This window comes from Hylobates moloch, unplaced genomic scaffold, assembly GCF_009828535.3.
Source record: "Hylobates moloch isolate HMO894 unplaced genomic scaffold, HMol_V3 SCAFFOLD_19, whole genome shotgun sequence".
NCBI classification, from domain to species: Eukaryota; Metazoa; Chordata; class Mammalia; order Primates; family Hylobatidae; genus Hylobates; species Hylobates moloch.
Genome location: NW_026652294.1, coordinates 56951663 through 56978136, shown reverse-complemented (window position 1 = coordinate 56978136; position 26474 = coordinate 56951663). Strand labels below are relative to the sequence as shown.

Genomic DNA, 26474 nt, shown 5'->3' with positions numbered 1-26474 from the left:
AAACCCACAGCCAATATCATACTGAATGAGCAAAAACTGGAAGCATTCCCTTTGAAAACTGGCACAAGACAGGGATGCCCTCTCTCACCACTCCTATTCAACATAGTGTTGGAAGTTCTGGCCAGGGCAATCAGGCAGGAAAAAGAAAAAAGGGTATTCAATTAGGAAAAGAGGAAGTCAAATTGTCCCTGTTTGCAGATGACATGATTGTATATCTAGAAAACCCATCATCTCAGCCCAAAATCTCCTTAAGCTGATAAGCAACTTCAGCAAAGTCTCAGGATACAAAATCAATGTACAAAAATCACAAGCATTCTTATACACCAATAACAGACAAACAGAGAGCCAAATCATGAGTGAACTCCCATTCACAATTGCTTCAAAGAGAACAAAATACCTAGGAATCCAACTTACAAGGGATGTGAAGGACCTCTTCAAGGAGAACTACAAACTACTGCTCAATGAAATAAAAGAAGATACAAACAAATGGAAGAACATTCCATGCTCATGGGCAGGAAGAATCAATATTGTGAAAATGGCCATACTGCCCAAGGTAATTTACACATTCAATGCCATCCCCATCAAGCTACCAATGACTTTCTTCACAGAATTGGAAAATACTACTTTAAAGTTCATATGGAACCGAAAAAGAGCCTGCATCACCAAATCAATCCTAAGCCAAAAGAACAAAGCTGGAGGCATCACACTACCTGACTTCGAACTATACTACAAGGCTACAGTAACCAAAACAGCATGGTACTGGTACCAAAACAGAAATATAGACCAATGGAACACAACAGAGCCCTCAGAAATAATGCCGCATATATACGACTATCTGATCTCTGACAAACCTGACAAAAACAAGCAATGGCGAAAGGATTCCCTATTTAATAAATGGTGCTGGGAAAACTGGCTGGCCATATGTAGGAAGCTGAAACTGGATCCCTTCCTTACACCTTATACAAAAACTAATTCGAGATGGATTAAAGACTTATATGTTAGACCTAAAACCATAAAAACCCTAGAAGAAAACCTAGGCAATACCATTCAGGACATAGGCATGGGCAAGGACTTCCTATCTAAAACACCAAAAGCAATGGCAACAAAAGCCAAAATTGACAAATGGGATCTAATTAAACTAAAGAGCTTCTGCACAGGAAAAGAAACTACCATCAGAGTGAACAGGCAACCTACAGAATGGGAGAAAAGTTTTGCAATCTACTCATCTGACAAAGGGCTACTATCCAGAATCTATAAAGAACTCAAACAAATTTACAAGAAAAAAACAAACAACCCCATCAAAAAGTGGGTGAAGGATATGAACAGACACTTCTCAAAAGAAGACATTTATGCAGCCAAAAAACACATGAAAAAATGCTGGTCATCACTGGCCATCAGAGAAATACAAATCAAAATCACAATGAGATACCATCTCACACCAGTTAGAATGGCCATCATTAAAAAGTCAGGAAACAACAGGTGCTGGAGAGCATGTGGAGAAATAGGAACACTTTTACACTGTTGGTGGGACTGTAAAATAGTTCAAGCATTGTGGAAGTCAGTGTGGCGATTCCTCAGGGATCTAGAACTAGAAATACCATTTGACCCAGCCATCCTATTACTGGGTATATACCCAAAGGAATATAAATCATGCTGCTATAAAGACACATGCACACGTATATTTATTATGGCACTATTCACAATAGCAAAGACGTGGAACCAACCTAAATGTCCAACAACTATAGACTGGATTAAGAAAATATGGCACACTTACACCATGGAATACTATGCAGCCATAAAAAATGATGAGTTCTTGTCCTTTGTAGGGACCTGGATGAAACTGGAAAACATCATTCTCAGTAAACTATCGCAAGGACAAAAAACCAAACACCGCATAATTCTCACTCATAGGTGGAAATTGAACAATGAGAACACACGTACACAGGAAGGGGAACATCACACACAGGGGTCTGTTGTGGGGTGGGAGGAGGGGAGAGGGATAGCATTAGGAGATATACCTAATGCTAAATGACAAGTTAATGGGTGCAGCACACCAACATGGCACACGTATACATATGTAACAAACCTGCACATTGTGCACATTTACCCTAAAACTTAAAGTATAATAATAATAAAATTAAAAAATATATATATACACATATATAAATATATAAAATTGTATTATATATGTATATAAATCCATATGTGTGTGTGTGTGTATATATATATATATATATGGATTTTCATCTATGCAGGGGGCCCCTAATCCCCATGTTGTTCAAAAAAAGAAAAAAAGAGTGTTGAAATCCTCTTCTACCTTGTAAGGTTTCTGCAGAGAGATCCACTGTTAGTCTGATGGGCTTTCCTTTGTGGATAATCCGACATTTCTCTCTGGCTGCCCTTAACATTTTTTCCTTGTTTCAAACTTGGTGAATCTGACGATTACGTGTCTTGGGGTTGCTCTTCTTGAGGAGTATGTTTGTGGTGTTCTCTGTATTTCCTGAATTTGAATGTTGGCCCGTCTTTCTAGGTTAGGGAAGTTCTCCTGGAAAATATCCTGAGGAATGTTTTCCAACTTGGTTCCATTCTCCCCATCACTTTCAGGTACACCAATCAAATGTAGCTTTGGTCTTGGTCTTTTCATATAGTCCCATATTTCTTGGAAGCTTTGTTCATTCATTTTCATTCTTTTTTCTCTAATCTTCTCTTCATGCTTTATTTCATTAAGTTGATCTTCAATCTCTGATATCCTTTCTTCATCTTGATCGATTTGGCTATTGATACTTGTATATGCTTCACGAAGTTCTCAGGCTGTGTTTTTCAGCTCCATTGGGTCATTTATATTTTTCTCTAAACTGGTTATTCTAGTTAGCAATTCCTCTAACCTTTTTTTCAAGGTTCTTAGCTTCCTTGCATTGGGTTAGAACATGCTCCTTTAGCTAGGAGGAGTTTGTTATTACCCACCTTCTGAAGCCTACTTCTGTCAATTCATCAAGCTCATACTCCATCCAGTTTTGTTTCCTTGCTGGCAAGGAGTTGTGATCCTTTGGAGGAGAAAAGGCATTCTGGTTTTTGGAATTTTCAGCGTTTTTGCACTGGTTTTTTCTCATTTTCATGGATTTATCTACCTTTGGTCATTGATGTTGGTGACCTTCGGATGGAGTTTTTGTGTGGATATCCTTTTTGTTGATGTTGATGCTATTCCTTTCTGTTAGTTAATTTTCCTTCTAACAGTCATGCCCCTCTGCTGTGGGTCTGCTGGAGTTTGCTGGAGGTCCATTCCAGACCCTGTTTGCCTGAGTATCACCAGCAGAGACTCTAGAACAGCAAAGATTGCTGCCTATTCCTTCCTCAGGAAGCTTCATCCCAGAGGGGCACCTGCCAGATGCCCGCTGGAGCTCTCCTGTATGAGGTGCCTGTCGACCCCTGCTGGGAGGTGTCTCCCAGTCAGGAGGCACAGGGGTCAGGGAGCCACTTGAGAAGGCAGTCTGTCCCTAAGCAGAGCTTGAGCGCTGTGCTGGGAGATCCACTGCTCTCTTCAGAGCTGGCAGGCGGAAATGTTTAAGTCTCCTGAAGCTGAACCCACAGCCGCCTCTTCTCCCAGGTGCTCTGTACGAGGGAGATGGGAGTTGTATCTATAAGCCCCTGACTGGGGCTGCTGCCTTTCTTTCAGAGATGCCCTGCCAAGAGAGGAGGAATCTAGTAGGGCGGTCTGGCTACAGTGGCTTTGCACAGCTGCAGTGGGTTCCACCCAGTCCGAATTTGCAGGCCACTTTGTTTATAATGTGAGGGGAAAACCACCTACTCAAGCCTCAGTAATGGCAGACGCCCCTCCCCACAACAAGCTCAAGCATCCCAGGTCGACTTTAGGCTGCTGTGCTGGCAGCGAGAATTTCAAGCCAGTGGATCTTAGCTTCCTGGGCTCTGTGGGAGTGGAACCCACTGAGCTAGACCACTTGGCTCTGTGGCTTCAGCCCCCTTTCCAGGGGAGTGACCTGTTCTGTCTCGTTGGTGTTCCAGGAGCCCCTGGGGTATGGAAAAAAACTCCTGCAGCCCAAATGGCCTCCCAGTTTCGTGCTTGAAACCCAGGGCCCTGGTGGCATAGGCACCCAAGGGAATCTCCTGGTCTGTGGGTTGCAAAGACCATGGGCAAAGCATAGTATCTGGGTCAGAGTGCACTGTTCCTCATGGCACAGTTGCTCACGGCTTCCCTTGGCTAAGGGAGGGAGTTCCCCAACCCCTTGGGCTCCTGGGTGAGGCAACACCCCATCCTGCTTCGGCTCCTCCTCTGTGGGCAGCACCCACTGTCTAACCAGTCCCAGTGAGATGAGCCAGGTATCTTAGCTGGAAATGTAGAAATCACCCGCCTTCTGTGTTGATCTCACTGGGAGCTGCAGACCAGAGCTGTTCCTATTTGGCCGTCTTGCCACCTCAAATGTGGAAATTTAAATCACTTTAGGTCACTTCTGATTGAACAGATTTGGTCAGTTTTCTTGCAGAGGCTGACATTTGAATGAGAACTTGGAAAACAGGTATGATTTTGATAGATGAGGAAAAGGGAAGGACATCCTAAGCAGAAGAAATTGAATGAGTAAAGGCATCAAAGTGTTGCAATGCTGCACTTATCCAAGGAATGGCAATAGTTGTGTTTGGCTGGATTCTGGGTACTTGGAGAGCTAATGGTGGTAGACAGCCTGGAAAGAGAGCTTAGGACTTGATTATAAAAGGCTTTGGATCCCAGTTTAAAAATATTGAATTATATTCAGTAAGGAATAGTCAAGGAAAATTTGAGTAAGTGAATAATCTCAGGTTTGTGTTTTAGGAAAATTAGCCAATGGCCTGCAATCAAGAAGTGTGAATTCAATCCCAACCTCTTCTTGCTGTGTGTCATTGAGTAAATTATATAATCTCTTTGTGTTGTGGATTTCTCATCTGGAAATAAAGCTGGAGTTAAACTACTTTTCTTAATGAGAGGGATGGTTTGCCTGTTATATAAGCATTGAGAGTTTATTGTCTAGTTATTAGTAGATTTTCTGTTTTGATGGATCCAAACTATAGGGCAATTGAGACCTTTATTCTCCCAACCTGAGACCTCAGTGAATGTACTGAGTGGTTCTGTTTTAAAATGCAATTCTAAGTCCTGAAAACCTTTTTGCGTGTGTGTTGGTGGGGATGGGTGGAGGTGGTACAGGTGAGAGATGTCTTGATGGCTCTGGACAATAATAGCTGCCGTATACTATAGATTTACTATGTTCCAAAGGCAGTATTAAGGGTTTAAAACATATTTTCTCATTTAATCAACACAATAATCTTGTAAGAAATATCCTGAGAAACACTGAGTCGCTTGTCCATGCATCTGCTATAGAGATATTATTAAAGCAACGCTTATGACTGTACAACAAAGGTATTTGCCCCATGTAGTGACTGGAAGATTCTGATTGTAATCAGCTAATTCAAAGAGCCAACAGATGCTGGACCTACATGCAGTTAAGTGATGTGGGAAAAGGGGCAGAGTTCAATCCCAAGCTGACACCCTCCTCATTTAAAATTATGATTTTTTTTTTCTTGGAGTCTAGCCTAGGAAAACAAGTAAAGGTGATTAATTTACTAATTTGCTGTATAGTAGATATTTGAACTGTACATTGGTCACTGATGCTGGAGGAAATATATTCTTCCACATTATTTTTTAATCTCAGTAATGTATTATGAACAAAAAACAACCTCATAATATTTATTTATGATATATTTTAATAAACCCTGTTTTCCATTTCACCAGAAGCAGTCAGGATTGATGTAAACTCTTCAATCTCTTGGAGTCTCACTTTTCTCATCTGTAAAATAAAAAATGATATTTAACTTGCAGAATTATTGTAAATATTAGAAATTAGGTATGCAAGGCACCTAATATAGTACCTGTTGCACAGTAAGTGATCAATAAAAAATGTCCATTCAGCACTTCTGCCTGACTTTCCATATAAACAGATTGCTATGATTTTGTGCAAGTAGATTATCTGTCCTTTCACTATAACATCTTTCCAACCATTTGGTTCTTTGACCATAATAAGTTGGGAAATTTGCTTAAGTCTGATGGAAAATGTCAGGATACCATCTATGGGCTAAAATGTTGTGGCTTACAAGACTTTTGTGATGTGATCCCTGTCTAACACCTTGTTCAGCCCTCTCACCAGCAGTTCCCTACCTGGAACCTTATATGGCAGCTAAACTTAGCTATTGTTTTGTTTTTTTTGTTTTTTTTTGTTTTTTTGTTTTGTTTTGTTTTGTTTTGTTTTGTTTTGTTTTGTTTTGTTTTTGAGACGGAGTCTCACTCTGTTGCCCAGGCTGGAGTGCAGTGGCGTGATCTCGGCTCACTGCAAGCTCCGTCTCTTGGGTTCACGCCATTCTCCTGCCTCAGCCTCCTGAGTAGCTCGGACTACAGGTGCCCGTCACCACACCTGGCTAAGTTTTTGCATTTTTAGTAGAGACGGGGTTTCACTGTGTTAGCCAGGATGGTCTCAATCTCCTAACCTTGTGATCCACCCACCTCGGCCTCCCAAAGTGCTGGGATTACAGGTGTGAGCCAACTTGGCTATTTTTATCTCCTCTACACGTAATACTTCCTCATGATACTAAAATAACTCTTCTTTCTCTGCCTGGCTAATTCCTATGCTGGCATTATATCTTCCATAAACTCCTCTGTACTAGTCAGAGTTCTTCAGAGTAACAAAACCAATAATATATCTATATATCTATATCTCTGTATAGATAGATTTATTATGGAAATTGGTTCATACAATTATAGAGGCTGAGAAATCCCACGAGCTGAAGCTGCAAGCTGGAGAACCAGAAAAGCCATTTGAATAATTCAGTCTGAATCTAAAGTCCTTTAGACCAGGAGATGGGGGAACGAGTGGTAATAGTGTAAGTCCTAGAGTCCAAAGACCTGAGAACCAGGAGCTTCAATGTCCAAGGACAGGAGAAGATGGATATCCTAGCTTAAGAAGAGAGAGAGAAAATTCTTCCTTCCTCCACCTTTTTGTTTCATTTGGGCCCACAACGGAATGAAATTATGCCCACCCACATGGGAGGCATAATTTCTTTACTTAGTTTACTAAGTAGAATGTTGATCTCTTCCAGAAAAACTCTTACAGACATACCTAGAAATAACATTTTATCAGCTATCTGGGCATTCTTTAGCCCAGTAAAATTGATACATAAAATTAATCATTACGTCCTCCATTCTTCATCCCCACCCCAGGCTCTTGGCTAAATTTGGTACTTTTTCTCTGCCTGTGTTTCCACACTTACCTTTGTTATGTTGAGGAACAATACACTGAATTGCCACAGTTGGTTTTCTTAATTGTTTCTCTAGATAAGAAGTCCTTAATGGTGGGGTCTGTCTTTCTATTATCATTATGTGTATCTAATATCCAGAGTCTGGTACACCTCCTAGTTTATTGTTGATCAAGTTCCACTAACATTTGTTGCTTGTTAAATGAACATGAGGTGGGGTAAAAAGTGTGGATGGTTTTCTCCCCAGGGAACAATGCTTTCAGTGTGGCACCAAAAGCAGTGAGTACCTTAATAATGTAAGGATAGGAAAATCATATCCTTTGCCAGTCAAGACTTTTGGTTCTGACAGTGGCATTAGGATATACAGTTTGAAAAGAGTAAAACATCCTCATTATGACCAATTTTTAATCATCTCTAATGACTGAGAATGGAGCTATCATTCAGAGATTTTTCTAAAATCTTTTCAAAACCATATATTCAACCTGTGTTTACTCTTTAGCTAACAAAAAGTCAAACATTCATGTCAGCTACACAATAGTATTTATTTATTTTTTTGAGACAGGGTCTTGCTTTGTGTCCAAGCTGGGGTGTAGTGGCACAATCATAGCTCACTGCAACCTCAACCTCCTGGGCTCAAGCAATCCTCCTGCCTCAGCCTCCTGAGTAGCTGGGACTACAGGCATGCACCATTAGACCCAGTCTCACCTTGTTTCCCTGGGTGGTCTCAAACTTCTGAACTGTAGCCATCCTCTGACCTCAGACTCTCAAAGTGCTGGAATTACAGGCATGAGTCGTCATGTCTGGACTATAAGAGTATTTAATTTGGAGGCTTCAAATCATCTTTGTTCAAGTTTTATTTTAAATTAGGTTCCTCCTAATTTAATATAAGGATTTTATTAATAAGTGAATTAGTTCATAGTTACCATATTTCTTTTTCTTCTGATTTGTTAAACTTTAAACATAGCTCCTAATTCATTTTAGCTGAAATCGTTTTAGCCTAAGGAATTATTTTTATCTTTTTTTTCCTTTGCAATCTGAGAGAATTTTCAACATTTTCATTACAAACATTTCATTACAAACATCAAAACAAAGTCTTTACCAGCAAATGCCAAGAAAGGCATTTTGATTTATATTTATGAGAACTTGAATAGTTATGAAATGCAAGCTGAAAAAATCCAAAGTTGTAAACATAATGTAAATGTATAGTTAGGAAAATCTACTTGGTGATTTCAGGCATGTAAGTAACTCAGAGTTATTCTTTTGGTTAAAAGCCAGTTTGCTAAATTCTATGACTATTTTTGGAAAGTATATATTTTAAAGTCTATTTTAAAAATTGTAATGTTTTTCTCCCCTTTATACTGAGGTCTTTTCCCTCTTATAGATTCTGCCCTGTTTCATTATGAAGAGATTTTTGTAGGAGGGATTTTCTAAAAGAATTTTTCTCAATGCGTATCAAAGAGCATGCTGTTTTTGTGATGATCTCATGGTATGTCACAACAAAAGTGGAAAATTTCTATGATTTAAATTTATCATTTTCCATTCCTGTGATGTGCTCCTTTTTGTAATATCTATTTACTTTTTTTACGGGTACCCCTTACTGGCTACAGCAAGTTCTAGTTGACATCATTCAAATGTAGACAGTGTTGGAATCACCCAGGATAGACTGCAATGCTTTCCATGTAACTTGTCCTCCTTTTCACACTGACTCCAGGCACAGAAGTAGGCATCTCATGGTGCAAAGCACACTAGTCTAAGAGTCAAAAAAAGACATATTTCTGTCACTTTCTAGTTGTTCTTCCTTGGGTAAGTCTACAAGCCTTCTAACTGATTGTAGGACCCATGTAAGTTAGAAGTACTTTTTGCTTAAGGAATTTTAAAAGATTTTAGTGGTCATGGTAGTTGACTCTCCAGGAGCATTCCATCCCAGAATGGAATGTGGATTGTGGATGGAAAATGGTTTTCAAATTTGGTGTACATTAGAATCACCTGAGAAACTTTTTAAACTCTGGATGCCCTGGCCCCATCTCGGACGAATTAAATCAGAAACTCAGGAGGCTGGATCCAGATATTCAAATTTTCAAAAATTTCCCAGGGGATTCCACTGTGCAGCCAAGGCTGAGAACCACTGGTCTTGGTAAAACCTTTGCTGGTAACCAGTTTACACATGAGCATGTGGTTCAATTCTAGCTAACAAAATTTAAGGCAGAGGCTAAAGGAAAACTTTGGGAAAGACTGCTTAACTCCCAAAGCAAATACAAGAGACAAAGAGACTTGCCAAAATTCTGAGGTTGAAAACACTTCAGAGTCAGTAGAGCTGCCAAATCAAAGGAAAATGTAACCAAAACATGAAGCATGCCTAACTCGTAAACTTCCAGTTATTTGAGATTAGAAATATCCTTATTGTGTAAACCAGACTCCCAGTTTTTCTGTTATTAGTAGCTGAAACATCCTAAGTGATTTGCTCTAAATGAGCAACATCAATCTTACTCCTGGCTGCTGTAGCTCTAGGTTAGGGTTCCCAAGCCTGTGTATATATGTTAGAATGAGTATAACTTGGGAGAGTCTTTTTTAAATTGCAAATTCTTGAACACCACCCAGACCTACTGAATTAGAATCTCTAGGAGCAGAGCCTGAGAACTTATATTTTTGCGAAACTCACCAGAAGATAACACAGCCAGTCTGTACACTGATGTTTGGGGATAAATAAGTTCTTAAAAAAGAAAGAAAAAAGATAGGAAAAGTTACTATATCATGCAATTTAAGATGGAAAGAAACTTAAACAATGTCTAGAATAACTTTATTACCTGAAAGATACAGGAATTGAGGCACAGATAAGTGAAATTTATTTGCTCAAAGAAAAACATTTAGTTCTTTGACACCAATAAAAATATTTTTAATGTATATATTTGCATTTGGTCTTCTTAACAACTGAATGTCCTTTTCATTCTGTGTCACCAAATTAAGAAGTGAATTAGGCTCATGGCTTGTGGGCCCTATTTGTCAAATCATACAGCTTGGAAATGACCCAGACTGCATACTAAGAGACATATTCATTTATTGTTTGGCTAACATGAAGCTGATACCAGGGACTTGTTTCACACACTGCTTGTCCTCAAAATTGTTCAGTTAGTTTCACTGGAATTTGTTTGCTCTTTTCTCTGCTGTGGGAGAATGTGGTTGGAAACCAAAGGTCTGGAGAGAAAATTGCCAACGGTTCAAACAATACCTCGTGCTAGTTTTATTTGATCTCCTTATGTCTATTGTCCTCTTAGATTTGCTTTGGATATTTTTTCCTTGCTGTAACAGTGAGTCTTTAACATTCAACTGAGGCCATTTTAGGTAATTGGACACCATATGAAAGCTTGTATTTAGATTGACAGTCCTTATTCCACATACCAACTTTTATAGAATATCACTTTACATTGTGTCACCAGCGAGGAAAATTTGCCTCTACTTAGCCCAAGCCCTGGAAAAAAATCAATGCATTTTGATTTTCCCTTCCATTTTGGATGGAGATGGAAGATAGAATTTCTTCATAAATTAGGTTATGTCTATAGGTAAATCGTAAGTGGCTACCATAGGGCAAAGCTCAGATACTGTTTCTGAGAAGCAGTAATATACACCTTCTCCACACTCACTATACACTTTAATGTTATCAGGGTGGAATTGTGGATCTTCAGACAGCCTTGTTATTTATGAATTTCTTGTGAGCTTAGAATTTGCAGAGTGAGGATGTAGGAGTTCTGTACTCTTTATACTCAGGTTACCTTTGAGTAAAATAAGTAGTGGTTTGAGGCTCTGTACATGGAGGGTTTATGCTCCTTTATGTCTGATGGATAAAATGTTTGCAAATATATGTATATATATTAAAATATCAGTAATGTCAGATTCTGTTCTCCTGTTTCTAAGATTTTGTCCCTTTTTCTTCCTCAAATCTAATCTCAAGTGAATTTGAGACTCTAAAACACAACAAATGGGCCATAAAAAGTGGGAAAAACAGACAGAAACCAGGAAAGGAAACCCACGCTGTCCCATTCTCTTAGGTACCATGGAACCTTTATGTAAGGAGAAGTGACAGGGTAAAATGAGAATGTATGGAAAAAGTGCAAATGAATACAAATGCAAGAGATGAGTTAAAATGTTATATTGCTATAGTAATATATTTGCATTAAAAACAATTTAACCTCTGTGACAACAAGAAAGCTAAGTCTGAATTAGTGTTTCCTAAAGTATATTCTTAAGAACAATAATTATGCAGGATATCAAATAAAATTACATGAAAAAATATAAGTGATCAAATAATATTCAGGAAATTGGGTTAAATAAGACCTCTTGAAGCCTTTAATACTCTACTTTAGAATGTGAATATCCATAAATGAGGCTCTAATATGCCACCTTTTCCAAACATATCTTATCACACGATTATTTTTCAATGAAGCATTTTACAGGAGTAAAGTTGATCTGTATTTATTAGAGGTATCTCAGTAACCACAGTAAGGATGAAGCAGCTCAACCATCTAAGGTGAGGTGGAATGGATTTCTTAAGGTGAGAGAGCAGAGCCAGAAGCTAAGGGCTGGAACTGCCCAGTGCAACTGTCCTTGAAGAAGAGGAGCGTTAGAATGGCCCATCCCACAGCCTCAGCAAACATGTACACCAGAAGCATGGAGCTTCTTCTCTGGAGTTTCTTTCTTTTTTTTTTTTTTTTACCAGAAATTCATTTTAGTTGCAACCTTTTCTCCTCAGTCAGCATTCATTTGAGCCTTTGACAAATAGTAGAATTGATAAAACTTGATTTGCACTTTATCAAATGCAGCTTGAAATGGAGCTACAAATAGGTATCTATCAAATTGGAAATCGATACGTCAGCTTGCATTTAGCCTCATAAACAACATACTGTTGTGGTTAAGAGTATTAGTTTTGGAATCAAACAGAGGGACTTAAACTCCCACACAATAATAATGGGAGATTTTAACACCCCACTGTCAACATTAGACAGATCATCTAGACAGAAAGTTAACAAGGATATCCAGGAATTGAACTCAGCTCTAAACAAAGTGGACCTAACAGACATCTACAGAACTCTCCACCCCAAATCAACAGAATATACATTTTTTTCAGCACCACACCACACCTATTCCAAAATTGACCACATAGTTGGAAGTAAAGCTCTCCTCAGCAAATGTAAAAGAACAGAAATTATAACAAACTGTCTCTCAGACCACAGTGCAATCAAACTAGAACTCAGGACTAAGAAACTCACTCAAAACCGCTCAACTACATGGAAACTGAACAACCTGCTCCTGAATGACTATTGGGTACATAATGAAATGAAGGCAGAAATAAAGATGTTCTTTGAAACCAACGAGAACAAAGACACAACATACCAGAATCTCTGGGACACATTCAAAGCAGTGTGTAGAGGGAAATTTATAGCACTAAATGCCCACAAGAGAAAGCAGGAAAGATCCAAAATTGACACCCTAACATCACAATTAAAAGAACTAGAAAAGCAAGAGCAAACACATTCAAAAGCTAGCAGAAGGCTAGAAATAACTTCTCTGGAGTTTCTTAAGGTTTACTGGTGCCCCTCAGTTTCAGAAAAAGTTATCTACAAATTCTCTTTAAAACTTGCATATCTCATGTGGTTTAATTCTTATTAAAATGCCTACTTCTGTTTAAACACACAATATGGGCACATCGTACACACACACACACACACACACGAACATGCACACTACTTTCACCTCCCGAAAAGGAGTCATACTTTCGGGTGATATCCACAAAGGAGCTCGTTTTGTGCCTGTTGCTGATCTCATGGATTTGCGAGCCAACATTCCTGTGAGGAGCTGGCTTTCAACTATATTCACCAGGGGCTGCATAGGAGGATCAACATGAGGCACCTCTTTTTGACTGGCTTTTCTTCAGGCACTAAAGTCATAACCATCATTTATTGAAACTTACACTGTATAAAGCATTTCTGCATTGTCTCTTCCCCCTTAAAACGACCCTCTGGGCCAGGCGCGGTGGCTCACGCTTGTAATCCCAGCACTTTGGGAGGCCGAGGCGGGCGGATCACGAGGTCAGGAGATCGAGACCACGGTGAAACCCCGTCTCTACTAAAAAAATTAGCCGGGCGTGGTGGCGGGCGCCTGTAGTCCCAGCTACTCGGAGAGGCTGAGGCAGGAGAACGGCGTGAACCCGGGAGGCGGAGCTTGCAGTGAGCCGAGATTGCGCCACTGCACTCCAGCCTGGGCGACAGAGCAAGACTCCGTCTCAAAAAAAAAAAAAAAACAACAAAAAAAACAAAAACACGACCCTCTGAAGTAGTGATTCTTCTCTGCATTTTACAATCAAGGAAACTGAATTGGGAAGTTTAAACAGCTTGCCAAGATTACACAGTTGTCTTCTAATACGCCCGTACTTTAATAGAAGTTGAAGAAGGAAAGTATTGATATCTTCAAGAGGACAATAAAAAGGAACAGTTGCTCCTGATAATGTATTAATTTGTAGGTACCTAAGAAGTTCAAGGTGGCAACGATTTTTCTCTCTCTCTCTTTCTGTCTCTGGACTTAATAAAAATCCTTCCAAATTCTCTATTCTATTCAATAGCCAATTATACCAATCTCCTGTAAAAATGATCAAATCCAATATGTGTGTATTAGAATGAATACATAAAAAACTTTAATAATTTTGTCAAAATCTTGCACTGATAAGTTGGTAAGTCAACCACGGAAAAAAAACCCAAATATAAAATTAATGCATTTAATGGTGTTTATGTTTTTATTACCCTGTAATTATATCTTTCCTGTGATTGTTTTCCTTTTCATGCTGGTCTATAAAATGTGGCTGCCTCAACCTGTTTTAAACATCTACATTTGTAGGATTAGGACTAGTGATGTTTTGCCAGTTTCCATGAAAGAAGCCAGATGCACTGAAGCAACCTCCTTTGATAGTTAAAGTCCTTCATTAATTAGACACCTGGCACTCCCAGTTATGGTCTTATTCATTTTTGGTAGAATTGTTCTGGTCTACAGATAAGAGCATATTCTTCTGTCATGATAAATGAATTATGAAATTAGTTATTGTACTGATTTTTATACTCTGCTGTTATAACTTACATTAGCTATCCTTTTACTGTAAATATTGATTCATTGCAAAGTTAAGACTGTTTATATTTAGGGTTGCCTAGTTTAAGAAAATTTTCCATATCATCTTTTCCCTTGCTATAAAATTCTTCATTCCAAAGGCACTTTTAATTTGGCCTCATTTATTCTGTAGTATTTCAAATGCTGCCAAAATTTGCATAAGTGCATGGAGACAAAATTAAGTCCAGATTTTCCAAGATGGATAAATTTGTGGGTGGTTACTTTTTTCTTCTCCACAGAAGGGTTGACTGTAAAATTCCAGTAAGTGACAAGTTTTCAACATAATCAGTTCTCTAGAACTCCACATTCTAGCAAATTTTCAGAAATTAATCTCTTACATTAAGTGAGTTACCCTATGTATGCATGTAAGTAAAAAAAATCCTACTTTTAAAAGTTTGGGTTTTTATCTGGAAACTAAAAAAGCTATTAATTTGTACCATACACTTATGTTATCAATTAAAATACTTTTGCAGTAAATAAATATCTAAAAGTTTATATATATGATAAAAATATATACATTATACATAAGAAATATATATATATCCTTCTGGCATGAACCCAATAGTACTCAATATTTTAACATTTGTTAGGGAATCCCTAATAAACCACTAGGTTTTTACTTAAATTAACAAATGATCAGCCTTTACACTAGAATTTTTTTAAAGAATACAAAATATTAAATTGCTAATAGGTATTTCCTGTTCAAGTTGGCCTCTACCTTTATCTGTTCTGCTTTGGAGAAGTTCCATACCACTCTGGCTTGGACCATGTAATCCAGTACTTGCCAGTCAAAGCAGCATTTTGTAAGACCATCCCATGGCTCCTCATTGACCTACATCTCACCAGCTTTCATACTCTCCCCTTTCTTCCTCCCCTACCTGCAGCACCTGAAGGGCATGAGGGTAGTTCCATGACTACCACTTTAATTCTGTAATAAAATATTGCTAGAGGAAAAGAGGTCATGGGCTAAGTGTGGAGATGAATGCTACTTTGTAAACTGCTTTATTATCCGCTATTTCCACACATGGTCTTTAGATGAGTGGCATCTGAACTCACTTCTGATGCTTGTTTAAAATGCAGACACCTGGATCCTGCTCCAGCCCTACTGAAGCTCAGGGAAACTCTCTGGAGTCTGCAATTGTAACAAGATCCCAGGTGTTTCTTATGCATACTGAACTTCAAGAACCACAGTTCTAGATGGCTAGACTGACTTCTTTGTACACACTGTAAAAATAAAACAAAAGTATATGGGAGACTTATATGAAGATAGTAAAATGAGGTGACACCTGAATACCTTCTAGAGAAATTCTGCTAAAATATTTATGAAACTATTTTTTTTAAATCCCCAGAAAGCACAATAAATAGCATGAAGTAAGCATTGCTAGGCTCTGTGACATTTTCACAAGTGCTTACCATTTTTAAAAACCTGTTTTTGATCTCTAAAATGCATTATAGTCTCTACCTCATAAAGGGTTGTCACAATTAAAGAGAAAGGCATTAAACAAACAAGCTAGTGCAGCACCAATATATAAGCAGCATTTAAAAGTTGTCCACACTTCACTCTTCCCACTAAGATTTTCCTTAGCCTCTGATCACTCCAGGCTGGGTATGCAAGCCAGTTATTTGAAAACTGTGCACCACAGAGGTCTGAGCCCCTTTCCTTGCCAGTCAATGGGTTTAATATTATTCTGGAGCCTTGAACCCCAAATTGTTAGGGGATCAGTTTCACTGAACCTATACTTTTTTCCTGATTCCCAGGGTTTATACAATTATGCCCTGCCTCCTACCTATTACGTCCACCCAGGCTTTGCAGGAACTATGATTTAGGTAATTTTCAGACACCAACTTCTAGTGAGATCTGAAAGTCCCCTCTGCTATCTTCTTATCCTTTATATGTCAATGTCCACTAGCCTAAGACTTCTATTCACTGCTCCATCATGGCTCCGTTCTGCTGACTCTTGGAAGGAGTCTCCTGGAGGTTCCTTAGTTCCCACTTTCCTGCTAGCCACAGATACTCTCCCTCTCATTCCAGAATGTATCATAGCTTGAAACTTATACCACTTTCTATAAGTCTCCATTCAAATTGTATGCAGTGAGTAAAAACCCTTCCCTAGTCTTCAGCCGCTCTCCAAGATTGCTCTTCTATGTATACACTATCTTGCCTGAAGTTTTGATTCAAGTTCCCTACATAATCATTTATGGCACAGACTAGTCAGATAAAAATTTACACCAAAAAAACCAATGATATCACAGAAAGTGACAAAGTGTTAAATTGTGTAAAATCTACAAGCATCTAAGCAAGGAAGAAAATCTATTACAACTTACTGTCCAAAGAGCAGAAATTAGCTTATTTTTAAAATTTGTGTATGTGTAAACATCCATTCTGAAAGATCACAGACTGACAACAACATCTCTTTCAAGGAAGAATAAAAGTGAGACCTAGGAATTTTGTATTAAACCAAGCTACATATAAAGAAAATAGGTGGGTGTGGTGGCTCATGCCTGTAACCCTAGCACTTTGGAAGGGCAAGACCAGAGGATTGCTTGAGTCCAGGAGCTCAAGACCAGCCTAGGCAACATAGGGTAGGCCTTGTCTCTACAAAACATAAAAAATTAGCCTGGTATAGTGGCACACAACTGTAGTCCCAGCTACTCAGGAGGCTGAGGTGGGAGGATTGTTTGAATCCAAGAGTTAAAAGCTGCAGTGAGCTATGATCACACGCACTTCAGCCTGGGTGACAGAGTGAGATTCTGTTTGGAAAAAGAAAAAATTAAACAGGAAATTATCTGATTCCTAACATCCTTGAAATATACCACTTGTGTCTTTTCTCTTAAAAAGTTATGCATAGGCTGGGCGCAGTGGCTCACACCTGTAATCCCAGCACTTTGGGAGGCCGAGGCGGGCGTATAATGAGGTCGGGAGTTCGAGAGCAGTCTGGCCAACGTAGTGAAACCCTGTCTCTACTAAAAATACCAAAATTAGCCGGGCATGATGGCGGGTGCCTGTAATCACAGCTACTCAGGAGGCTGAGGCAGGAGAATCACGTGAACCTGGGAGGCGAAAGTTGCAGTGAGCCAAGATCGCGCCATTGCATACCAGCCCGGGCAGACTCCATCTCAAAAACAACAACAGAAAAGTTATGCATAAAGAGAAACTTCAAATATTTAATTATCTTTTCCCATTGATTTCTAATGTTTTCAGACATATGTTCTCATAGGAGTTGGGAGGGAGGGACAAAATCACTTGAAAAGATGTTTCTGTTTTTCTTGGTCTTGGTATCTTTTATTTCCCACATGTGTAGGTCATAAAAGGATTGAGTATGTCGTTTAGTCATCTTTTGGATAAATATTCAACTGATAACACAGTTAAATTTTATTTCTTAGAACAGTCTCCTTAACTCCATGAAAGCTGAATATGTAAAGCCAATCACTATACACCAATGATTCTATTTCCAATGTCCTTTTACAGTCTTTAAGAGTCAGCTAAGAATTTTCTTCCATAAAATTCAGTTTGTTCTGGTTGAGGGGAGGAGGGCAAAGCTCCTACTGCATCTGCCTTTAGAGAAATTCCAATAACTGTCTGGTTTTCAGTTTAAGGTAAGTGATCATAGGCATTGAACATGACTTTGAAAATGTTTTCTCCCTCTCTCGTGAATTTGTGTATTTATTCAGCCAGCCAAAACATATCATGCCAGGGACCATCCTAGGTATAAAGAAAAAAAACACAGATAAGACAATCTCTACTCTCAAAGAAGTTGAATCAAGAAGAAACATTAAAAGCTGGATGCTGCTTCTTTAGATTATATAAAATTTTATTTTGCACTGACTCTTGGAAAATGCAATGTAGAGTTATAGAAAATATATATGCTGTGCATATAACGAAATGATACATAAATCCAATTGATTTCCTCAACTTTTTAATAATAGCTTTCATTTATTTAGTGCTCACTATATACCAGATCCTATACTAAGTACTTTAAAATTTTTATTTTCTATAATATTTACAGTAGTTCCATTTTGCATAGGAGGAAAAGAGCTTTATTTCCATCTTACAAATTAAGAAACTGAGCTTAGAAAAGTTATTAGTCATAGGAAACATAAATAGTGGATGGCAAAAAGTGGTTCAGCTCCCAGTCTCTATGGCTCCAGAGTTGGTGGCTCTTGACTTGTCCGCTATCACATCCCTACAACAAATGTGGGGACAACAAACGTGTCCTGTGTCATATACACAAAGTGAGATTAACTTGTATGTAGAATCTTCTCCTCATGGTGCTTTCTTGCCATGCAGTGTGATCTTGATTGACATTGGTTCCAATGACTGGATAAGGCTGACTCAGGAGCCTGCTGTCATTTGAGCTGATGGAGGGGGTTAGGAGAAGCTGGCAATTTATACCCTTTTCATATTCTGTTGAAAATATGTATTTATAGGCCAGGCGCGGTGGCTCACGCCTGTAATCCCAGCACTTTGGGAGGCCGAGGTGGGCAGATCACAAGGTCAGGAGATCGAGACCATCCTGGCTAACAGGGTGAAACCCCGTCTCTACTAAAAATACAAAAAATTAGGCCAGGTGCAGTGGCTCACGCTTGTAATCCCAGCACTTTGGGAGGCCGAGGTGGGTGGATCGTGAGGTCAGGAGATCGAGACCATGGTGAAACCCCGTCTCTACCAAAAAAATACAAAAAAAATTAGTCGGGAGTGGTGGCGGGCGCCTGTAGTCCCAGCTACACGAAGAGGCTGAGGCAGGAGAATGGCGTGAACCCGGGAGGTGAAGCTTGCAGTGAGCCGAGATTGGGCCACTGCACTCCAGCCTGGGTGACAGAGCGAGACTCCGTCTCAAAAAAAAAAAAAAATTAGCCGGGCGTGGTGGCAGGCGCCTGTAGTCCCAGCTACTCGGGAGGCTGAGCTTGCAGTGAGCCGAGATTGCGCCACTGCACTCCAGCCTGGGCGGCAGAGCGAGACTCCATCTCAAAAGAAAATATGTCTTTATAATTAGAAGCCTTCCCATTAGACTGACGATTTCTAAAGTATGAGCTTCCTTATCTTTCTGTTAACAGAGAGTACATTATGTCAGACTAGAACAGCCATTCAGTATCTGGTTTGGAATGAATGATGCAATAAGATAGGCAGATACAGTGGACCTCCCCATGACATCTGTGAAGTCCCAGCAAAAATACAAATGGAAACCTTCAGTCCATGGCCTCCCGCCTTGCTTTTCTCATTCCTCACTCATTCCTAGATCATAAGCGACCTTGAAACTTGTATGTGGACACTCTAGCCTGTTATGTCCAAGGTCTGTCCACACTATGCAAATAGAATTCCCTTGGCCACTTCTTTGGCCTATGCTATGCCCTCAGGAGGATGGGCCAGGGAACATGCTCATTCCTAGACTAGAGCTTGGGTCCACTTTGGACATAGAACTCTAGAAAGCTGTGTCTCAGATCATAGTCTAGAAAAGGTCTGGGTGAGCCAGGCTTCCCTTGGTCCCTTTGACCTTTAACCTTTGTGAAGGGACACCATAGGAAAACTAGATCAGAGCCCTTCAAAATTTGGGTCTAAAGGTGGTACTGGACCTTGCTATGACCTACTTTATAGAATGAGAAAATAGAAACTCAGACACTTCAAGTGCCTCATTCAGGCTCAAAAACTTAGTGAGGTGATCTAGAACATGAACCAGTGACTTCTAGTGTCAAATCCAAGATATCTTCCACTCTACTGGTTGTCCTATTGTATTTGTATAGGGAAAAATGACAATTTTTCCAAAATATTTAAAAGAAATAATTTCTCTCTTAGCATTTCTCTGCATGTAAAGCTGGGTTCTCCCTCTGGATATCATCAAAAAGTTCACACCAACTTTATTACCTCTGGGCCTCTGACCTCTAAAGCAAAGAATGGGACTGATTGAGAGATAGCAAATTTGTAAGGGCTTCTGTCTTCTGTGGAGCAGAACTGTCAAAAGTGATGCTTGTTGTGTTGAAAAAAAGTTTAAGTTTTGTAAGAGTTGTAACCAGAGATGTCTCCTTATCATAATAGGTCACTCGTTCAAACAGGTTTTTAATTTGGACGGGATTGTGAGAAATGAGCATTTTCTTTCATTGCAAAGACCAAACTGAACACCAAATAGTTCTTACTATTTGTATCTCTGGGTTCTAGTCAATATTTTATATAAAGAGCAACTTGATATAGATATTTCATTTTAAACATGAATAAGGACATGTTAAAATATGAGGAAGAATTAATACTAGTTTTTCATGTTCCATTATAATTATCTTTGTGATTGAAACCTTCTTTAAATTGGAGAGGAAAGCCGGGCGCGGTGGCTCACGCTTGTAATCCCAGCACTTTGGGAGGCCGAGGCGGGCGGATCATGAGGTCAGGAGATCGAGACCACGGTGAAACCCCGTCTCTACTAAAAATACAAAAAAATTAGCCGGGCGTGGTGGCGGGCGCCTGTAGTCCCAGCTACTCGGAGAGGCTGAGGCAGGAGAATGGCGTGAACCCGGGAGGCGGAGCTTGCAGTGAGCCGAGATTGCGCCACTGCACTCCAGCCTGGGCGACAGAGTGAGACTCCGTCTCAAAAAAAAAAAAAAAAAAAATTGGAGAGGAAAATGCAGTTTCTTGTGGACACTGCATTTCAGGCTCTAGGAAAAATGTGACACAATTTAACAACAACAGAAAAGAGGTCTATAAGTTTCCATGCAAGTGAAAAATGGATAATATTTGTTATTAATCCTATGAGGGAGATGGTATTTCTCATTTTAAATCCTTATATGTGTATTTATGATGCTTTGGGGAGAGAAACATTTACTCTGACGTCTGCCTTAAGTACCAGAAACAGAATGAAAGTGTGAGAAGAATAAAGAGAATGCACTAGGCTTATTTTTGGGAAATATGAGCCTAGACCTGTGAACCCAATATATATGTTATATGGTGCTAACCACCATGTGATAAAGAAGAAACAAGTCTCCAGGAATGTGTGTGGGCTAGTGCTGAACCTGGACAGGTTTCTGTGTTTCCTACAAATATTCCTGGCTGCGCCATAAATCCCAGCAAGGTGAACTACATTTCTTGGCCACTGTTCATCCTGTTTTCAGCTCATCCTGGAGGTTGGTTGGACGCTCTCACAGAGGATGCTAATCTTTCAGGCTTCTGAGCTCATGCAGTCCTTCTATCCTTTTGAAAGCACAGATCTCACCAGCTGAAATCACTCATTATTTCCTTCGGGAACCAAATCTAAACACTAGACCTTCTCTCCCAGCCTGTAATTAAATCTGGCGGGCAGGTCACCAGTGCCACTGGGTCAGCAAAGAGAAGAAAAAGGAAGTGAAAGAAATGGCGTTTGTTTCTTGGCTGGCCCCAGTGCTTCTCTGAGAGGTAGGCTCTGGCAGCCACACAGTGGAGTCCCTGTGCCCAGAATATTCGTGCCCAGAATTGTTTTGGGTCTGCCAGCTGGCTCCAAAAAGTTTCTTTCCAATCAAGGTCTTGCTTGCTCACTCAGCACCTGAAGCTGAAGCACATTGCTGGTGGTCTATTGCTGCCCCAAAAGAATTTTCCCTAATTTACCACCTCTGATTATGAAACAGCAGAGCTTGTCTTACTTTAAAAGGTATCAGAATCACTCGGAAAGCTTGTTAAATAAAGATTCCTGGAATTTATTCCCAAGACTTTGATTTAGTGGGTCTAGAGTTACGCCTGAAATTTTGCATTTCTTTTTATTCTGATTTACTCATTTATTTTTCTTAATTGACAAATACAAACTGTATATATTTATCATGTACAACATGATGTTTTGAAATATTATAAACATGTTTCAAATATATGTGGCTAAATCAAGCTAATTAATATATGTATTATATGTTAATATATACTTTCATATTTTTATATTATATAGGTATTATAGTATTATATGTTAATATATGTAAAATATATGCAGCTAAATCAAGCTAATTAACATATATATTACCTTATATACTTATTTTTTGTGGTACGAGAACACTTAATATCTTCTCTCCTGGCAATTTTCAAGAATACAACACATTTTTATTAACTATAGTGACCATGTTGTATAATAGATCTCTCGAACTTATTTCTCCAATATAACTGAAATTTTGTACCCTTTGACAAGCATCTCCTCAACCCACCCTGCCAGCCCCTGGTAAACACAATTCCACCCTCCTCTTCTAATAAGTCAATTCTTTAGATTCCACATATAAGGGAAATCATGCGGTATTTGTCTTTCTGCGCCGGGCTTATTTCACTTACCATAATGTCCACCAGGTTCATCCATGTTGTCACAAATGACAGGATTTTCTTCTTTTTTATGGTGGAACAGTATTCCGTTGTGTATATACACCACATTTCCTTTATCTATTTATCTGTTGATGGACACTTAGATTGATTCTGTATCTTAGCTATTGTGACTAGTGCTGCAATAAACAGGGGAGTGCAAATATCTCTTCAACATACTGATTTCATTTCCTTTGGATGTATACCCAGAAGTGGGATTGCTGGAACATTATAATAGCTCTATTTTTAAGTTTTTGAGAAATTTTCAAACTATTTTCCATAATGGCTGTACTGAGAATTTGCACTTCTAACAAAATCCCAGTTCATGCAGATGTTGGTGATCCACAGACACAAAAGGCTATGGATGATTGATTGTTTTCTTCCTTAGTCGCCCAGATTTTAGTGTCTAACTTTAAAGTTAAACATGGCTATGATGTTAACTTTTACTGTCATCACATTTGCATTCTTTTTATCCTTACTGCTTATTTTCTATTTCTATTTTTCTTTCTTACTGTATGTGACTTTCATTGAAGAGGGGGAGTGTTTATTAAATTCAATAACTGAAACTAAGTAGGGTTTTCTCATTCATCCTACTAAGTAATTATACTTGAAGCTATCTACCTCAACTTTTATTCTGTTATAGAACAGGTAAGACCCCAGAAAGAGGTACCAGAGGTGATATTTGGATAATATCTACCCAATTGAATAAGAAATGTTGAATTTAATAGATTCATGCCTCCTGCAATAAAGTGGGGTCCAAATGTAATATCTGTGCTCTGACAAAGAATTTCCCTGATTCTGTCTCATCTGCGTTTAGTTTTGGTCTAAATGCCTGGGGGTGCTACCTCACTATGCTGCTAGTTGGGCTTCTATCTGTTCCATTTGGGCAGGAAGAAAAAGAGAGAAAGTGAAAAGGATGTGGTTTGTCTCACCCTGCTTTATCACAAGGTTCTTACCCCTGAGTTTGGGGTGAGGTTCAAGGAAGAATGAGAATATGACTCAGATGCCCCATCAATATATTTTCCCAAATAAAAGAGAGGTGTATGTAGCTAGTCCTGCCTTACTATCAAATATCAAACTTTTCATTCATTTGCAACTATTTTTAGTATATCAGCAAAGTTTCTCCTAGGTTTCAATGTAGTTAAGGCAGGCTATATACTGTGCTAAATGCTGATTCTAAAAGTGTTATTTCCCAGCCAGCCTATCTCTCTCCCAAAGTAAATGTAGTATAATGCAATTGAATAGAAGCAATGTTGTTGGAAAGATAATCTTAAATCCTCCAAGATTTATGAAAAATTAAAAGTGAGGCCTTTGCAGCCTTGGCATGATGGTTCATGCCTGTAATCGCAGCACTGTGGGAGGCCGAGGCAGGTGGATCATCTGAGGTCAGGAGTTTGAGACCAGCCTGGCCAACATGGTGAAACCCCATCTGTACTAAAAATACAAAATTTAGCCAGGTGTGGTGGTGGGTGCCTGTAATCCCAGCTGCTCGGGAGGCTGAGGCAGGAGAATCGCTTGAACCGGGAGGCGGAGGTTGCAGTGAACTGAGATCACGCCATTGCACTCCAGCCTGGGTGACAAGAGCAAAAAACTCCGTCTCAACAAATAAATAAATGAAATAAGTCCTTTGTAAACATTGACACCTTATTAGTTGTGCATTTTTTTGTCATATGCTTCACAGCTAACTGTGGCATGCTAAGATGTCTGGGCTCTTATTTGAGTCCTTAACTTTGGTTACTTGCTGGTCATCATCATTTTGGTGAAAACTTACTTTCTATTATGTGTAGATTTTTTGATCTTCTGTTTCTCCACTGCCTTCTCATATCTCTGAAAATTACTACTTACATGCATTTAGCCTGAAAAAAAACTCAAGACCTTAAAGAAGGTCCAGTGGTCTGCATGAAATATTTGGAAAATAAAGAATGTATTCTTGGGAAGTAAGAAAGTATCATTAGAAAGCGTGACTTCGAATAGGATCCATCATCTCTCTTCCAGAGCTATCAATCTGGTACCTTTCTTAAGCAATTTACTCTAAAGGGAGACAGCCCATACGGTTGAAAGAGGTACAAGATAAACAGATATACCCAAATCTATATCTATCTATCTATTTAATCTATCATCTCCAGAATTAAATAAAATAAAAAGAGGATTTTTTTTTTTTGAAAGGCCTCACATATTTATTACTGAACCCAGCCAACCAACATGTTCATAACAGATTCAGAGAGGAAAACACGTCGAAATCTCCAGCTAGTGGTGACATTTTCAGCTTGATATGGTAACATGATCGTGACCTTCAGACAGCATAGATATGTGTGCCATCTCATGTGCAATTCCTTACAGACCCAGCTTGGTTCTTCTCCAATGTCTCCTTTTGGAGTTGTACCTGATTTTATTTCCAGTTTTCATCCGAATCCACTGGGGAATGGGACGATTTTGCTTTTGTTTCTTGGCCAGGAATCGCTTAATCCTGAAAGTCTTGTGAGAAGACATGGCGAGAAGCGGAGTCAAGAACATACCACGATGGCGGAGAAAGGAAGAGAGGGCAAAAAGAGGATGATTTTAAAGAGTAGCTGCTGTTTTGGAAAATGTAATTAAAGTGAAAGTAACAGAAAAAGATTTAAATAATATTTGTTATACATTAAAAATGCAATCCTTTTTGCTTTTTTCATAGTCTGTACTACAAATAAAAATTGATCTCTATTATTTATGCTCAAATTATTTCACTGCATAAGATACCATGCTGAGACTGTGCCAAATGATCTGCTTTAAAAAGGTTAGAATGTCACTCTTTCGTGCAATGCAATAAGTATTTATTTTTAATTTGTTTATTTTTTTCCCTATGGTAGACTCTGCTTCAGAAAATCAAAAAGAAGAATACAGTTCTGCTTACAAAGTTTGCAACCTGGAAAAGCCACAGGTTTGGGGAGAGAGAAACAAATACCTGTGACTTTAAGCAAAATAGGGGTACTTGCTACAGTAGAGGGGAGAAACGACAAGAAGCAGTCCAAGGGATAGGAGAAGAATCCGTTATGTCACTCATGCTAATGCAGGACGTACGCGGTGGTGATCAATACTGCAAATTGGTTGAAAGGGATAAAATCTCAGACTAGTTCTCTGTAATTTGAGATCACAGGTCACTACTCTCCCTAAATACAGCATTTTCAGCAATCAGTTGGGACTGAAGCTCATTGACAGTAATTGAGAGTAAGCTAGTAGTGAGACATGGACGCAAGTCTTTTAAAACATTAGAAAGAAAAAGATAAAATGACAGTTTTGAATACAACAGATTTGAGGGAAGAGATTATAGACTAGGTGAGGACTAAAAATGTTTGCAGGCAAGGAGAAAAAGCCAGGAGAAGTAGAATTTGAGGATGAAAATGTTAAAAATAAAAACAAGTCCTAGAAGTTGAATATGTGAACATAGAAGAAATATAGAAGAAAGGAAGTCTCTTCTTTGTCAGAAATTTGGAGGGGGGTTAGGAGGCAGGTAGAGACTAAAGGAAAACATAGAGCCAAAGAGATTTGAGGTGGAAGCAATGGATGCTAAAGGAACAATAAAGGCCTGAGGTTTCTGAGCAAAGTTGAAGCTGAAGACTCTATTAAGTCTATCAGTTCTCGTGGAGAAAGTTAGAGAGAGGTATTCAGTTCTAGAAAAATGAGTGATTCACCATACCCTTGCTATGCAGTAATGAGAGTCCAGCTGAAGTCAGTGAGCATAAGCTTGTAATAAACCAAGGCTTGGATTCCTGAGATT

The 26474-nt window shown here is 39.0% G+C and overlaps 1 protein-coding gene across 1 annotated transcript; it reads right to left on the bottom strand.

The window, feature by feature from the left end:
* Positions 1-24887: 24887 nt before the first annotated feature.
* On the bottom strand, positions 24888-25271 carry LOC116458710 (large ribosomal subunit protein eL39). The gene has a single exon (XM_032138604.3). The coding sequence runs from the start codon at positions 25232-25234 to the stop codon at positions 25055-25057; it is 180 nt and encodes a 59-aa protein (XP_031994495.1). The 5' UTR covers positions 25235-25271; the 3' UTR covers positions 24888-25054.
* Positions 25272-26474: the final 1203 nt, after the last annotated feature.